Genomic DNA, 16,443 nt, shown 5'->3' on the forward strand with positions numbered 1-16,443 from the left:
GAAATCCGGATGTCTGTCTGTCCGTCAGTCTGTCCGTGCAAGCTGTAACTTGAGTAAAAATTGAGATATCATGATGAAACTTGGTACACGTATTTCTTGGCTCCATAAGAAGGTTAAATTCGAAAATGGGCAAAATCGTTCCACTGCCACGCCCACAAAATGGCGAAAACCGAAATCCTATAAAGTGTCATAACTAAGCCATAAATAAAGATATTAAAGTGAAATTTGGCACAAAGGATCGCATTAGGGATGGGCATATTTGGACGCAATTTTTTTGGAAAAGTGGGGGTGGCCCCGCCCCATATTAAGTTTTTTGTACACATCTCGGAAACTACTGCAGCTATGTCAACCAAGCTCTGTAGAGTCGTTTCCTTCATTTCCATATACAGTTCAAAAATGGAAGAAATCGGATAATAACCACGCCCACCTCCCATACAAATGTTATGTTGAAAATCACTAAAAGTGCGTTAACCGACTAACAAAAAACGTCAGAAACATTAAATTTTACGGAAGAAATGGCTGAAGGAAGCTGCACCCAGCCTTTTTTTAAATTTGAAATGGGCGTGGCGTCGCCCACTTATGGACAAAAAACTATATCTCAGGAACTACTCCACCGATTTCAATGAAATTCGGTATATAATATTTTCTTAACACCCTGATGACATGTACGAAATATGGAAATATGAAATCGGTTCACAACCATTCCTTCTTCCAATATAACGCTATTTTGAATTCCATCTGATGCCTTCTCTGAATAATATATATGTACTTACATTAGGAACCAATGATGATAGCGGAATAAAACTTTACACAAATACGGTATTTGAAAAATATGTAAATGACGGATAATGAAATTTCGATTATCACTTTATCATGCGAGAGTATAAAATGTTCGGCGACACCCTTCCTTACTTGTTATACTCTGTACTCTGTATGTACATACATACATACTATATATACTTAGTCTTGTCACAAAATTTACAATACATACAGTGGGAACAAACTTGGAGAAAAAAGAGCCGTTCTATTTTATTATAATAACAAGAAAAAACGTTAACTTCGGTTGCACCGAAGCTAAATACCCTTCACAGGTGCATTTCTGTTAGTATCTATGTGTTCAGTTTGAATGGAAGCTAATATGCTATAGTTTTTTAGAGATTACATTGTTGCCTTAAAAAATAATCTATACCAAATTTCGTGAATATATCTTGTCAAATGTGAAAGTTGTCCATACAAGAACTTGATTCCGATCGTTTAGTTTGTATTGGCAGCTATATGCTATAGTTAACCAATCTGAATAATTTCTTCGGAGATTACATTGTTGCTTTAGAAAATAATATATACCAAATTTCGTGAATATATCTTGTCAAATGTGAAAGTTATCCATACAAGAACTTGATTCCGATCGTTCAGTTTGTATGGCAGCTATATGTTATAGTGGTTCAATATCGGTCGTTCCGACAAATGAGCAGCTTCTTGAAGAGAAAATGACGTTTGAAAAATTTCAAAACGATATCTTAAAAACTGAGGGACTAGTTCGTATATATACAGACGGACAGACAGACGGACATGGCTAAATCGACTCAGCTCGACATACTGATAATTTATATATATACTTTATTGGGTATCCGACGATTCCTTTTGGGTGTTACAAACTTCGTGACAAACTTAGTATACCCTGTTCAGGGTATAAAAACGAGATTTATATACATATGTATCCTGTCCACGGCGAGAGCACTTGTTTTGTGCGACACCCAGGGAGATGAGGTCTCAACGGCTGAATTTTCAACATTTTTATATCAAAATTTCAGGAGACATTGTTCAGATATGTACCTTTTATATTTTTAAAATATATGATTGTTTACATAAAAAAAAATCGTAAATTTGTGTACCTCTGAAACCCACCTAACCCCTTAAGAAATACTCTCTTCGATGACGATGATGCGGTAGCTTAAAAATTCCTAGTTTCATATCTGCCGATGATTGGTCGTCAGAGAGTCCGGATTTGAATTCACTGAACTACAGTTAGTGGTCAGAGTTTTAAAGTAAGAGTAGTGGTGGAGAACATGGCCTTTCGAACAACGTCGTCAATACGAATTGAAACTGTGCATGCTGCCGTCCGATTTGTCCGTCGAATCGTATGAAAATTTGGGTGGAAGCAAAAGGTGACCATTTCGATTAAAGTTTTGAACATACATTATTAAATAAAACTCTTTATTACAAAATATACTATAGTTTAATTTTATAACGGCCTGAGCCTGAAACAGTATTTAGAGCAGTACTAAATTAATAATCACGTGACGAGTTTAGTCGATTTAATCATATCCGTCTGTCTGTCTGTATATACGAACTACAATTTTGTACACGTTCTACAAACTAACCTATCAAAATCAAGGTAAAGATCTTTATATATTCGTTTATGCGATAAGAAATTCGGTTCAGCCGAGGCGTAGCAGTTGTCGAGCATTGATGATTACTATTTTTTGGGAGAATTTTAAAAGAATGATTTAAAAATTTGGATTGAACCTAAAAATAAGAATTAAACAAATTGCATTCTAAAATACCAATATTTTTCAAAATCTGTTAATTCGTAACTAATCAAGCAATATATTTTCAATTATGATATTGGATTTAGGAAAATTATAATAATTTTTCTTAATTTAAGGGTGGTGGGTTCAAAGCTTATAGTTAAAACTATCAAAAATAATATTAATCAAAAATCATAAACACCTAATCTACATACATATATCGCTTATAGTATGCCATTTTAATATTTTATATAAATACTTAGATATTTCACGAACATTAAAGTCAATACGCAAAAACATATTTTTATATTAAAATATATATTTTTTTATGTATGAACTGTAAATAAATTTACAGACAGACTAGGAAACTAAGGGAACTGGCAATTTAGGCCTTATTTGCGAGTAAATACAAAATTGAAAAAGTTAATCTAATGTCCAAGTTCAGTGCTTTGCAGGCAGAAAATACTGTTCAAAAAATATATTTTACCTAACCTTAAAAGTTGTTTACAAGCTATTAATGCCGAATAATAAGCATTATCTTGAGATAATTGCTTTAGTACTTTACATAATAGCGGTCTATGCCAGTAAAGAAGAAGAAGACTTTACATAACAATAGTAAAAAACTCATTTTGGACAACAGCACTCAAATATTTTTGTTTGTGCGGTAAAAAATCCTTTATGCTCATCCCAAAAGATAAAGGTTTGAAAACTGCCTTGAAGATATGTCAAGGTCAAACTCAGCCATTTAAACAAAAATTGATTAGTCGCGAGAATGAATGTATTTACATATGTATGTGTGTGTGCTGACTGAACAAACATGTTTACTAATATCCTGCCTCACACCCTCTTTCAACACTACAAAACACTTTTTTATGTGTATAAAAGCCGCACGCGCTTCCGTAGAGCAGCATTACACAACAAGCACTCGAGCAGAGCAAACGTCGTGGAGAAAATTTGTAAAAATAAATAATACTATATAAGTATATACTCAAATATATTTTGAAAATCTAAAATTTAAAATGTGCCAACGTAGAATTTTAAAAGTTGCTTACCACGGAAACCGTCAGTTAATCCGTTATAAGCTGGGCAGCACTTATGATGAAATTCTTAAGACGAGTAAGTATACGAAATAAGGACATTCAAATATTGACTGTTTAATAATTTATGTCACTAAATAAAATTTAACTTTTCTTTCCAGTCATGCAACACTTCCAGATTCCAAGCAAACGCAAATCAGCATCATCTCTCAAGCTTACCAATGAAGCCGGAAAAGTATTCAGTAAACGTCAACTCAAAAACTATCTGTTATTGTTTCCGAACACCAAAATTACATTCCATTTACAAAGTAACCAACAAACGACAGCAAGTTCGGGAAGGAACCTGAGCATTTTGCCACGAAGCAATATTGCAATTAACACTGTAACCACAAATCAGCAAAAAAGCCGAAAGCGTCAGCGCGAAACCGATTACGAGTACGATCCAACCTACCCAACGACACCTGTATTTCGCATGAACTGTTTCATAGGCGTGTATCCCGGCAAATGTACACCACCGCCTACAAAACGTGTCCGTTTCAGCGAATCTTCAAACAGCATCAGAATTATACCTGCGCGATCCGAAACAAAAGAAGTTGTTCAAGGTGCGCTGCAGCGGACGAGTTCTTTTGTGGGTGAATATCCCCAAATGGCAACACAAACAAAACTAACGGCGGAGCATTTTAATTAATCGAAGGTTACAAAGAGTATATAACAAAGGAAGTTGTAACAACATAAACTCGTACATTTCTCTATCAAGCTTTCGAATTAAGTTACAGTTCTTTATTAAAGAAGTCGGATAGCTTAATCAGGTTTATAAGTTTGGTAATAGAGCTGCGCTAAAAGCGCAAAAATATTCATAGAAGTATTGTATCTAAGTACATAACCATTGAAGACTCTTAAAAGACTGCATTTGTATTATTAATAGATTTTAATTAATATGAAAATCATATTTAAGATATTAGATTAGGTTAGTTCATAAATTTTCAAAAATAAAGCAAAATTTTTACTGCATATGTATGTATACATAAGTACATACATATGTACATAGTATATAATTTTTTATACAACATATACATATGTATACATATATACTTTTTTATTATTTCTTGTTTCTACACTTGAAAAAACTGGGAGATAAGTATTTTTATAAGAATAAGTAGTTGTTCTTTTATATACAATTATTTATTATACTACATACATACTTATGTAAGTATGTATAAACTAAATAAACCAATGAAATTAATCAATGGTTATGAAAATGTTCACAAAACCCTACTAGTAGGGTCTTGTCAGGAACTAGTAGCTACTTATATACTTACATACATACTTATGTATGTAAAAACTTATTCATTAATATTAGTTTACAAGTAGTGAAATACCTGAAGGACGGAATAAATAGTATGTATTATAGTTATTTGCAAGTGGTAGGCATGTTTTTATGTTTTTACTTGTTATTGTATTTACCCAGTGATGGTTGAGTGCATTTGAACATACATACTTATGTACATACACACATTTACAAACATTCGTGAGGTGATAATGACGCATGCATAGGTGTCAGTGATAGTAACGGCTGCCAGAGAAAAGAAAAACAAACACAAAAATCACCATGAATGAACATGCAGCAACATGTCTGGCGAGCACAGAGAGCGATAAAGCGATATTCGAAAAGAGAGTTCCGAATAGAACGTGCTCAAAAGCAATTGCTTCTTGGTGGCAGTGGCATGCAGCTGGATGAGATGAATGTATTTTTACTTTGGCACTCGCCTTGCGAACAATTGAATTGAGTTAATTTATTGTCAATGACATCAGTACACAATTTTTTACACTGAGCAAATAATAATAGCTGTTATGGGAAAAAATTTACGGGATTCCAAATGAGAATGATGAATAAAATGCTTATAAGGAAGGTAGCAAAATGTCCACAAATTTTTTTAAGTAATTTCACTAAAGAATTATAATACCAATTTTCTCTTTTTCCCGGTAAAAGCATCTATTAAGACCTGAATCTTTTTCAAAACTGAAGTTCAGCAGATATCGCAAAAGAAATACTGATAACGTAGCTGAGGACCCAACATGCATCAAACACGTCATTAAAGATGACGAGACGTCGGTTTATAAATCCGATGTCAAAACTGTCCAACAGTTTAACGAATGACTCTCCAGAAATTAGCCGAAACCAAAAGAAAACTAAATTCACTGAAGGCTTATAACAAGAGTATGGAAAATTTAATTAATATTTGGCATACTTATACTTTTTTATGTCCGAGAAATTGGGTCAAGAAAAAATATATTTTTATCAGTCTGGGTCGAATTTGATGGGCATACTCGGAAAATTCCTTCCGAATAATGACTGAACTGCTGGCACTCTTATAATTATTATTTTTGTAAATTTCTTTTCAAAATGCATATTGATAAAGCATTATTTTCTATCAATCTTTAACGAAAAATTTAAATTCCATTATTTTTATTCATTTTTTACAGTGTTGAACTGGTTTCAATTGTTGCACACCATCTACTATCAATTGAAACTTTGCCACTACAACCTTTTCATTTCCGAAATAAGCGCCAGTCCAAGCGCACGTACCATGAGGAAAACATTACTCGAGGCTGTCTTGTCGGCACAAAAACTTCGTTATTGCGATTTTTGAGGGAGGATTGTACATTGTTCGCACAAAGCAACTGCATTCTTCTAGCGGCAAATAGAATGTTAAGAGAGAGAGCGAACAGTCAATGCAATTTGGAAAGGAGAGCGTATTATTTACCTACAAACTCATCCCTGTTGTTCACCTGGCATGTGGACGAACAGCAGAAACTTCTCCTTGTCTGCCAAAACAAAACCAGTCGTTAAAGTGAGCACACGTACAGCTGTATTATTTATGGAATAACTGCGAGACATTCGCAAATTAAATTAAATTAATTTTTCTTTGATTGGAAAGTAGGAAAAATGGTTGAGGGCGGCAGTTTGATTGTTTGCTATCGGAAGCAAATAAGTAACATCCATTACGAGGCCACAAATCGTTACGAACAGATCATTAAGTTGAGTAAGTAAAGCTAACGGAAATTTATGCCAAATACATGCATACATATGTACTCGTCTTCCAAAGTATGTACATATTTATATACACATGTACATATCCAATTATTTTACTTAATTTTACTTTTATTTCCCCACCAGTTATTCAGCGCTTCAATATTCCCGCCTCGCATGAGCCAGCTCTGCTGATCTCCACCGAAAACGGCAGAATTTTTGATAAGCTGCAGTTCGACTACTTTCTCACGCTCTTCCCGAACCCCAGCATGGTTTTCTACATACGTTATGATTACAATCGTGCAGTCGGCATCTTGCAGTCAACGCAACCGCAAGAGGAAGTTGCAAAAACAACAATAGAGAGTGATATTCAAGTGAAAAACAAAAGAAAGAACCCAGCTGGTGAAGATGATGATCAGTGTGCATCGAAGTTTACGCCAGTCTATCGTATGAATTGCTTTATCTACGAATATCCTACAACTACTATAAAATTAACAAATGACTGCGCTAAGAAGCAGAAAGCTAATATGAAGAAACAGTCACCGCGTAGCGAATTTGTGAAGCGCGTGAAAAAGCGTTTGCAAATGGGTGAATTGAAAAAGCGCACAATGAAGCCTTTGGCGCAAGTAAAGCGCTTTATGCGGCTATGAGCGGGAGGATAAAGAGAAAAGCTTAGCAATCGATGACTACCGTTTTATTATTTAGAATTAAGATTTATACATTTTGCTTTTCACCAAACAAAAATTATTTCTTTTTTGGCTGACTGTATACGACTATATTTATATTTATGCTTAGTTATTAAATTAATTTAAATTTATGAACTGATTTAATCATATACTCAAGCAAGCAAAGCAATCAAATAATTGTGTACATAATACTTATAACCCTATACATATGTATATAATAGTTTTTACCGCTTAAGTGTTTTATTTAATAATTATTTTTTGGAAATCAACTTTTTTTACACGTCATTTTATATATCAACGTTAAAAAACGAATACCAAATAAAAACAAAATATTTAACTTATAAACTGGCAAAAATGTTTCTACTACATTGTGCGGAATTTCCTTAAGGGATATCTGTTTAGTGTTTAAGCACGGATATATGGTAAAAACCTTTGCGTTCGGTGACCCAAAACGCTTACGAAGTTTGGCACTTCAAGTTTTTGCAGATTCAAAGTGAACAAATAAACTTTTGCAGAGAGATGTTTTGGCTTTGAAGGGAATTCTCTCGTAAACTAATTCAGCTTTTAAGCTGCAACCAAGAGAATCTTATGTTTTTCTCGTATTTTTATAAAACTTTAATTTAATACAATGTCTAATTTTTGACAAAAAAAAACTTTTACACTTACGTTAGCAACAGTGTAAACGCCGTTATCAAGTAAGTACTTTTATCCTTGTCTTGTATGATCAAAAAGTATTATATGGTAAGCGAGTTTCTTTTGAACGGTCTTTTGAACGGTTGTTGTTTTTGAAATGGTAAATAAATAAGAGGCTGTGGTAGTTAAATATTGGCAAAGGAACAAAAATACTCACAAAATTGGCAGTAATTAAAAAAAATATATATAAAAAAAACACATGATATTGTTCAGTATATTATTGCTAAATTGAAATAGTCTAGTTGGAAGACTCGATGGTAGTGAAATGCTTGGGCATGCTGAAGGTAAAGTTGTAGGGAGTATCAAGGAACGTCCCATAATATCTTCCGTCACTTTCAAAATGTTCTAAATTCTTGCTTTCATCCGAATTTATGACGTATACACCACGGAAAAGTCCACAATTATCGAAGGGAAATAGTATTACGAAACGTTTCAAAAAGTACATATGTACTTATGTATATCCAGCATAATAACGAATTTTTACCAATGACTTAGACGATGTTTATAGCGTAAAGAACTCTAAGGGCTAACAGATAAAAAAAAATTAAATAAGTAAAATAAGTAAGTTAATAAGTCAGCATGAGGGAGACTGCATTGGGTGGTGGAAGCAAAAGGGGTGCTGCGGAAATAAATAGGCAATATTAAAAAATAATTTAACTTCGTCAGCAGCAAACTCATTTAAATGGTAGCCACTGACTTATTCTGGATAACGACCTGAAGCACCCTGCTTTAGTGTTTAGGAATGGTTATTGTACAACGTAAAAATAGTGCAGCCACATCCTTCCCGAGTCAAGACAAGTCAATCCCATTGAACAGCTTTGGGCTTATATGGAGAAGTTACGAGAACGCAAAGTTAATAGCAAAAATGAGATTGAGGCGGCTCTTCAGGATATTCTATGAATAAAAGACTGCAAACCTTGGATAGAGGGCGAAGAGTGTTAAAATGTTAATTTATGCAAACTTTACAAGTTTTTTTGGTGTTCAAAAATGGAGCTATTTTGGATTTTTTAATTTTTTGGAAAACCGATTTTTTAAGTAAATATATTTACATTGTGAAAATTAATAGAACTATATTTTTCTCATTTTTGGATGCAATTCAAAAGTTGTACTAGTTTAGGAGATAACTCACTTCAAACTATGTATCTCCCTGAACAAATTTTTTTTAGTTCACTGTATTTAAGCTTTTAGTTTTTTTCTAGTTACTGTGCCATATGCTTACACTTTATTAAAAAGAAAAAAAAATTTATTTTATTAAAAAAAACAAGTAAAAGCTTATGTTACACCTAATCTAGTATGCTCCACAAATAAAAAAGTTTTCATGGCATAAACTTCAATTTCATTTGCCAGTTTGTATGGCGACTACATGCTATAGTGATCTGATCTGAACAATTAATTCAGTTTCTTGGGGAGAAAAGAGAGGGTGCAAAATTTCATATCGATATCTTAGAAACCGAGGAAACTTCGCGTATATGCAGACTCACTGACGGACATACAAACAGTGACAGCTAAACTGACTCAGATCATCACGCTTATCATTTACACTATATACATATATATTTTATAAGATCTATGACGTATCCTTTTGGGGACCAACCCAAGCCTAAGGACGTCCGAAATCCTTTAACAAACAAAAACAGTAAGTCATATATTACATGAGTTTCACCCATGGTCTTAATTGATAAATCTCCAATAAATATATATTTTTACTTTTGAGAGTTAAAGGATACGATACTATAATAACAGATTCTCCTCCCATCTTACTGTTATTAAACCTGTCCACGCTTTCAGCAATTAGCTTTAATCATGTCAACGCTTCGAGAGTTTTTTATAAGTAAAAATTTAAAGCTGTAATATTTTTCGATTCAACTTACCGTGCAATCATGCTTCTGATATGTCGCCTCGGTGCACATACTGTTTACCGTCGCTATGGAAATATTCTCACATGGTGCCATATCACCGATTTTCAGCTGTACTCGCTGCAGATGATCACGTTGTCTAGACCAGCCTAGTGTATTGCAGTTTGTCCAGATTTCTTCAACTCTAGGCGGCGGCGTTGATGTTTTGCTATTCACACCTCCGATTGGCGTTCGACCTGCAACACCGACACCGCCAGTCGCCACAGGCACAGGCGCATAACGCCCAGCAGATGATGCAGCGCCACTGTAGTAATGTACTTGTGGCGCACTGTCCGGCAACGGATATTCATTGAATTGTTGCTCTACCGTTTGGGTCAGCGCTTCGGCATGCGGCATTTGTGAGGCGGCCGCTTCAGAGTGATCGAAATCATATCGTGAATATTCCTCTCTACTTTCCGAGCTGCTACTGCTGTGCGTATCAACTGGTTCCTGTTCCACCGCCGGTGATACGAAGAACTTTTGTGATTCTGCCAAATGACGTTGGACAGCGCTAGGAGTGGGCGGTACCTTCGGCTGTGGACGTTTACCCTCTAGACGCTCAGCTTTGGGTACAAAAGCGCGACGTTTCGCTAGCTGATCCTGTTTGCGCTGCAGTTCATCGGGTAGGCATATAGGGCGCACGTGATCCGAGAAATTAACAGGTGTCTCAAGTCGAATTAATGCCGCTGTGGAGCCTTCTACGGGACTCTTTATCAAACCAATAATACGACGACGCTGAGTCCAAGGTGCGTTGGATGATAGACGCACGGCGCCAAATATAGCCATCCAAGTGGCCCGTGGTTGTCCTTGGAAACACGATTCGGTAGTAAGCACCCAATCGCGAGATATCTGGAGTAAAATGTATATATCAATTAATAAACGAGTAATTAACACGGAAGACTATATACGAACCAGTGTTCCATCACACACATGTATGTCCTCGCGATAGAGCGCCACCAACCAAGGCCAATCACCAGGTGAGGACATCTTTGGCAACGACAGATATTGTTTGGGCGATAATACCGACTGCACCCCACACTGCAGCTCACCACAGCCGACGTAGAGTACCTGCCGCTTCTGACAGTGGGTGCGTATAAAAGATATCTCCGGCGCGTGAGGATCCAGCACACGCACGTAATCTTCTACTTGTTCTGTATCGTTGCGCACCTCAAATATTTCTACGGATCTGCACGAATTTGAATGGAAAGTTAAAATCAAATTTTAAAAAAATATCACTTCTTTTACTTACTCATAGCCGAGGGATTTGCAAAGCGATTCTGCCACAGTTTGACGTACTATTAATTTGCTATCTGCTTCCAGACCTTCTGCGCACAATTTTCCCACAACACCCTTTTCGGAAAATACCGCGAAACCTTCTGAGTGGAAGCGTGGTAAATAGGGCACCATCGGCTCGGGCTTTAAGAGATCGGCAGCTAGTGGTGCTATAGCAACTGTAAATTTAAAAAACAAGCTCAAATATTGCCTGCGTCACACTTCGTTCGTATTTGCACTCTATTTCTTTAATACTTACGACAATCTTTTTCATCCGAACCATCTGGACAATCAGCCTTGCCATCGCAACGCGCCTTACGTGGCACACAAGCGCGCCCTCTACCACAATATAATGAATTCGCCGTACAGAAAGTACAAGTGCGTTCATCAGAGAAATCCGGGCAGTCCACGAAACCGTCACAGAGACGCGGACTTTGTGCATTGTTCTGTAAATCGTGTGCGCAATGTGGCTTGTTATGACAACTCTGTATGCCCGTCGATTCCGGAAAAGTTTCACAATCGAAAAATCGCTTGAAACGTGCAGGCAAACGACTACCGCAGCCCCTCATGAAGAGCTGACAATATTCGCGACACATCACACCCGGCGTCGGTTCGAATGAACCATGTGTATCACAAGGTGGTTGCAGTAAGCGGCAAACAAAATCGAAAGCTTCACGAAAACACTCGGCATCGACTAATTCGCGAAAAGCAATCACGTCCGCTTGTACCTCCTCAAACGAATGATGCCCCAGGAAATTTGGATAAGTCGTGATATTGTAACCGATTGAACGGCAGTAGTTCAATTTGAGCGGTTCACAACGGCGCGGTGGCTTCGGCGTGGTAGTAATTATCTCGGTAGTATCATCTTCTCCACCGAGTGGTGAAGAAGACATAACAGGTTCTTCAATGAGGCCGGTAACTTCTTTGATCGTTAAACTCTGTGGATCAACGGTCATATTGGCAAAATATTTGCGATTCGGTTCGTTAATCTCCTCAGCGAAGAGTGCCAAGAGATCGGCAGTCGATACCAGACCGGCATATGGATCAAATATAAGGTTGAAATGCACAACAACCTCATTGATATCCTCCGTGCTGTGATTTGTAGAAAAATTATTATATATTATCATATTGGAATGGTTATGAAAAAACACAAATTTACCCATCCAGCGCCAATATCTCGCTGCCTTCGTAAGCCTCACGTAAATCGGAACGTTTTACAATCAAATTAATGCGCTCGCGGAAGTCACGTGCTTTGTGATTAAATCTCAATGAATTCTGATCTGCCAACTCCATGGACCACTTATCGTTCATTACCAGAAATTTACCGCGGAAAGTCCGATCTGGTAGCGGTTCAGGGCGGAAATATGTATCTAAAATGTCAGAAGATTGTTTAACTAATCTGAATTTGTTATAAGCTTTTTCACACTTACAACCAACATAAACGAAAGCGCCGGCCACAAGGAGGGCGACTAGAAATCCCGCTATCACAGCACAACCACACTTCTGACTATCGCCCAGCTTGCGACGGGTGAAACGTATATCCGAATCTGTAGATAGCACTGACTCCGATTTTCTTCGATGTCCGCCGCCGTTTGTGTGTGTGTGATTGTGTCCATGTCCATGTGCGGGTGGATTGGCCAACTGATGGTGACACAAGTCGGTAAGACCATTCGGCGTCGCACCATTCGCAAGAACACCATTGTTATTGCTGTTGTTGTTGTTATTGTTGCCATTGGCAATACTGTTGGTGTTATTGCTGCTGCTGTTGTGGTTGCTGCTGTTGTTGTTGTTACTGTTGTGGCTATGATTGTGATGTGGTTTGTGGTGGCGCGCACAACGCGCGTTGTGATAAACTTTCTGCGGCTGCGCTTGCGCATTTAAGCCATTTCCGGTTGAATCGCGATGTCCACTCGGATTGCTCTGAACGCCCTGAAAATGCAAAAATAACGGTATAGGAATGATTACCTAAGTACAATTGGCGGATACTTGCAACATGTTCATCAATCATGAGGGAATTAAATGAAAAGGTTTAAAATATATATCGGAAAATAAGATATATATCTATGTATATAAGTATATGTACATAAATGGTGTATGTATGTTTGTATATGTACTAGCATGGTGTTATTCTAATTTTTTATTCGCCGCCACTTGAGTACTTGTAAGCATTTTGTAAGCACCCATTCACTTTCAATGACAAAAGCACCTGCTGTGCGGAATGTTGCCGCTGGGTACTGGGCATTCGTAATACGAGTAAGACACTGCAAAAACAAAAATACTTCATCGACTATAAGAATTTTTGTATCGGCAACCAGAAACGCGTTCTTGGCTCAAGGCTGACTACTTTGGCAGCATCAACAATTCAGTTTAATACAAATCTTTGTCCAAGTATTTTTAATAACCTGTCTGCACACACCATAAAATATAATTAAGTTAGGTGAATATATGCATTTGTTGTTCTATATATGTATGTATATAAATATATCACAGCAGTTCAATTTATTCGGATAACGCGATTAAATTAATACCGTTATAATTGTGCTAGTATCAAAGTCAAATTCAAAAACTATTTGCATGGCTTCATAGATCACGACATCTACTTAATGAAGGTAATTAAATTTCAATAGAGCGAGTTCTTTGACATACTTGCTTAACACACTTAGGAATTCGTAAAATAGATTTGTTTATAGACTAATCATACAAGCAGTAAAGAAATTCTTTCAGACCCCACTGGTCCACTGGTGTTTTTATAGCACTATAAATCAAAGGAATTTGGTGAAATACTGTTGGGGTGACTCGGCTTGAGTTGGGTAGTTGGTATAACAATCTGTTGGAAAAATATTTGAAATTTTAGTACATGGAACGTTTTTTTTATAGTAGGAGAAAGCATCGAAAGACGCAGTGTGAAACTTTAATCCGCTAAACTTAATCTACTCCCAACTCATATATATATCCCACGGAACAACCAGATAGAAAGAAATACTTTAAGTCTCATCTATTATATGGACTGTCCGCCTAATATATTATATGTGTCTTACTTTTATCATAAATACAGTTGAAGCTTCGATCACAGCTTTCCATTTACCAGTGGACTGACACATGAATGCTGTCAAATTTTCCACCGAAAAACTACTGCCAAGTGAGGTTTTTAACTTTTCCCTTACATTTGAAAAACAAGGGCATTGATTGATACGTGCTCAGAGTCTTCTATGCATTCTGTACACGTCGGACAGTACAGACTAAGATCGTAATGGAAAGTCGTGGTCCTCAAGTGGCCTATATATCCACGAATGGATGCCCGGAATTAGTCTGTGGGTTCACCGTCTTTTGGTTGAGATTTGCCACCAGAAGGCTCCGATAGCTGGTCCAGTCCCGCGAATTCGTCTCCCTTAGTGCCTGTATCCATATTGGTGCTGCATACAATATTACTGAACTCATTGCTTTTGCTACTAAAGCTCGCCGGCTGGAACGCGCGCAGCTCCCATCGGTCATCATTCTTGATAGAGCATTATATATTTTGTTTGCTTTACCCGAAGTATACGCCAGGTGTTCCTTAAATTTCAATTTGGATTTCAATATTACTCCCAGATATTCAGCTGCGGCTGTGAAATAATGTCACATTCCCCTATGGTGAGTGATACTCTTTCTTCCACCTTCTTCCGTTTTCTGCTCAGCCAACTCTAAACTCATGGAAGCAAATCATTTGACGTAGACCATTTGTGCTGTCATTGCATTTGTGCCGGAGATTATCCAGATGTTTAACCACCGCTACCACTATATGGAATGTCGACATTGAAGGAATACTTTACCATAATAATAAACTCTTACAGATTTTAATTGACGGTTGGTTAATTTTCTTCTTAAAAAATCAAATGAGTCTTTTTTATGTCAAAATGCACCAAATGGCGCCTTTTCCGATGGACGAATTTCATTTTACATCTGTGTGGCTTTGATTTCACGACCAACAGGAGAGTTCAGACGCATTTAACGCACTCGGATATCTTAAAAATACAACAAGTTTTTCGCCACTAGGACCAGTAGTGTGGTACGATACTTATACTCTGGTCTATAATGGTTCACATTACTTTCGAAACCTTTATATTGAATACAATCAGATTTTCAAGAGAAAATTATGATTATAATTAATTACAGCTAGAATATACTCTGAACAATTTTTATTTTTTTTAAAAATCGGGGACAATACGGAGCCCGGAGTTCTCAGAGAGTCCTGGTGCTCTGCTACAATGTTTTGCAGAAATATTTTGTCATAAAGGTAATAGGAACAGGAAAAACTGAAATATAAATAAAAGTATTGAAATCCTGACATTCAGCTAATGGTTGCATAATTTATGGAATAACTTTATTAATTTGTTATTATTTTAAGAAAGATATGCCATAAGTCAACTTCAAGTATAGGATACGAGTATTAGGAAAAAATAGGAAATTTGTGTATGTAAAAGACCTCTCCTGTGAAACAATATCTTTCAAAATTATCAAATTTGTCGAATACAGAGATGGTAGAAGTTTCAACAACCCCTTCACTTTTTTCTCCATATGTTTTCAGTAAATTGATTAGATACCTCGACCTTTGAACCACTTGGGTATACTAAATTTTCGTGTATTTTTCATTTCAGGCATTAAAATAAACTGGTCCATATTTTAAATACTTTTCAACACAATTTCTCGATTTATGTAACGAAAAACTTAAAGCTGGCATTTAAACTAAACGTAACTTTTTCATTTTAGCGGTACCAAAATCATTGTCGTTCTGTGGTAGCTTTGCCTCATCTCATTTCCACTGCTATTGAAATTTGCTTTAAAAGTAAAACCTTAATTGACTTTTGTGCGGAAAACTACAACATTTTGAAGCTAAAAATTATGTTTTCCAAAAGCCATTGGCCTTTGAAAGACAATATAGACATAATTGTAAATTTTTGCCATAAAAGAGTTTCTCATCTCACAATCAACTGCCATTCAGAGGAGGCAGCAGGCTTTTATGTTTTCAATGCACCGCTCAAAACGGCTTGAAGCAACATGCGATATCGCTATGTGAACTCAAATACATGTACATATTTATATTTTTATGTCGATGCACATGAATATTGAAGTATTTCTTATAACGGAAAACTCTGTTATGCCTATTGGCAAGCGTTGTAATGGCCAAAAACCAGAAATGCACTTACCCAATTAGCGCCTTTGGAGGCATGCAAACGCTGACGGCTGATGCGCATGCGTCTTCATAAAACATTATGTTGTTGTTGTAGTGATTGATGCATTCAATTTTGCCGTATTTGCATATTT

At 36.5% G+C, this 16,443-nt stretch overlaps 3 protein-coding genes across 5 annotated transcripts in view; 2 read left to right on the forward strand and 1 right to left on the reverse strand.

The window, feature by feature from the left end:
* Positions 1-16,443, reverse strand: part of LOC126760339 (farnesol dehydrogenase-like) — an 89,974-nt gene that overhangs the window by 3,284 nt on the left and 70,247 nt on the right. For both annotated transcript variants that reach the window (XM_050475913.1, XM_050475912.1), the window contains exons 3-8: positions 12,573-13,071; positions 12,302-12,512; positions 11,402-12,234; positions 11,120-11,321; positions 10,783-11,056; positions 9,847-10,719 (exon numbers count right to left, since the gene is read on the reverse strand). In XM_050475913.1, coding sequence (XP_050331870.1) covers positions 9,847-10,719; positions 10,783-11,056; positions 11,120-11,321; positions 11,402-12,234; positions 12,302-12,512; positions 12,573-13,071 — 2,892 coding nt within the window. The remainder of the gene's footprint in view (positions 1-9,846; positions 10,720-10,782; positions 11,057-11,119; positions 11,322-11,401; positions 12,235-12,301; positions 12,513-12,572; positions 13,072-16,443) is intronic.
* On the forward strand, positions 3,442-4,564 carry LOC126760342 (uncharacterized). Its single transcript, XM_050475918.1, has 2 exons — positions 3,442-3,644; positions 3,727-4,564. Exons 1-2 carry the CDS (start codon positions 3,548-3,550, stop codon positions 4,251-4,253), a joined length of 624 nt encoding a protein of 207 aa, XP_050331875.1. The 5' UTR covers positions 3,442-3,547; the 3' UTR covers positions 4,254-4,564.
* Positions 6,112-7,417, forward strand: LOC126760343 (uncharacterized). Of its 2 annotated transcripts, XM_050475921.1 has the most exons (3): positions 6,112-6,417; positions 6,508-6,609; positions 6,744-7,417. In XM_050475921.1, the coding sequence occupies exons 2-3, from the start codon at positions 6,513-6,515 to the stop codon at positions 7,244-7,246; spliced, it is 600 nt and encodes a 199-aa protein (XP_050331878.1). In that variant the 5' UTR covers positions 6,112-6,417; positions 6,508-6,512; the 3' UTR covers positions 7,247-7,417. The 2 variants fall into 2 exon arrangements, with proteins under 2 accessions (XP_050331878.1, XP_050331877.1); XM_050475920.1 differs by lacking the exon at positions 6,112-6,417 and having other exon boundaries at positions 6,424-6,609.

The sequence above is a fragment of the Bactrocera neohumeralis genome, chromosome 5 (genome assembly GCF_024586455.1).
Source record: "Bactrocera neohumeralis isolate Rockhampton chromosome 5, APGP_CSIRO_Bneo_wtdbg2-racon-allhic-juicebox.fasta_v2, whole genome shotgun sequence".
Lineage (NCBI taxonomy): Eukaryota > Metazoa > Arthropoda > Insecta > Diptera > Tephritidae > Bactrocera > Bactrocera neohumeralis.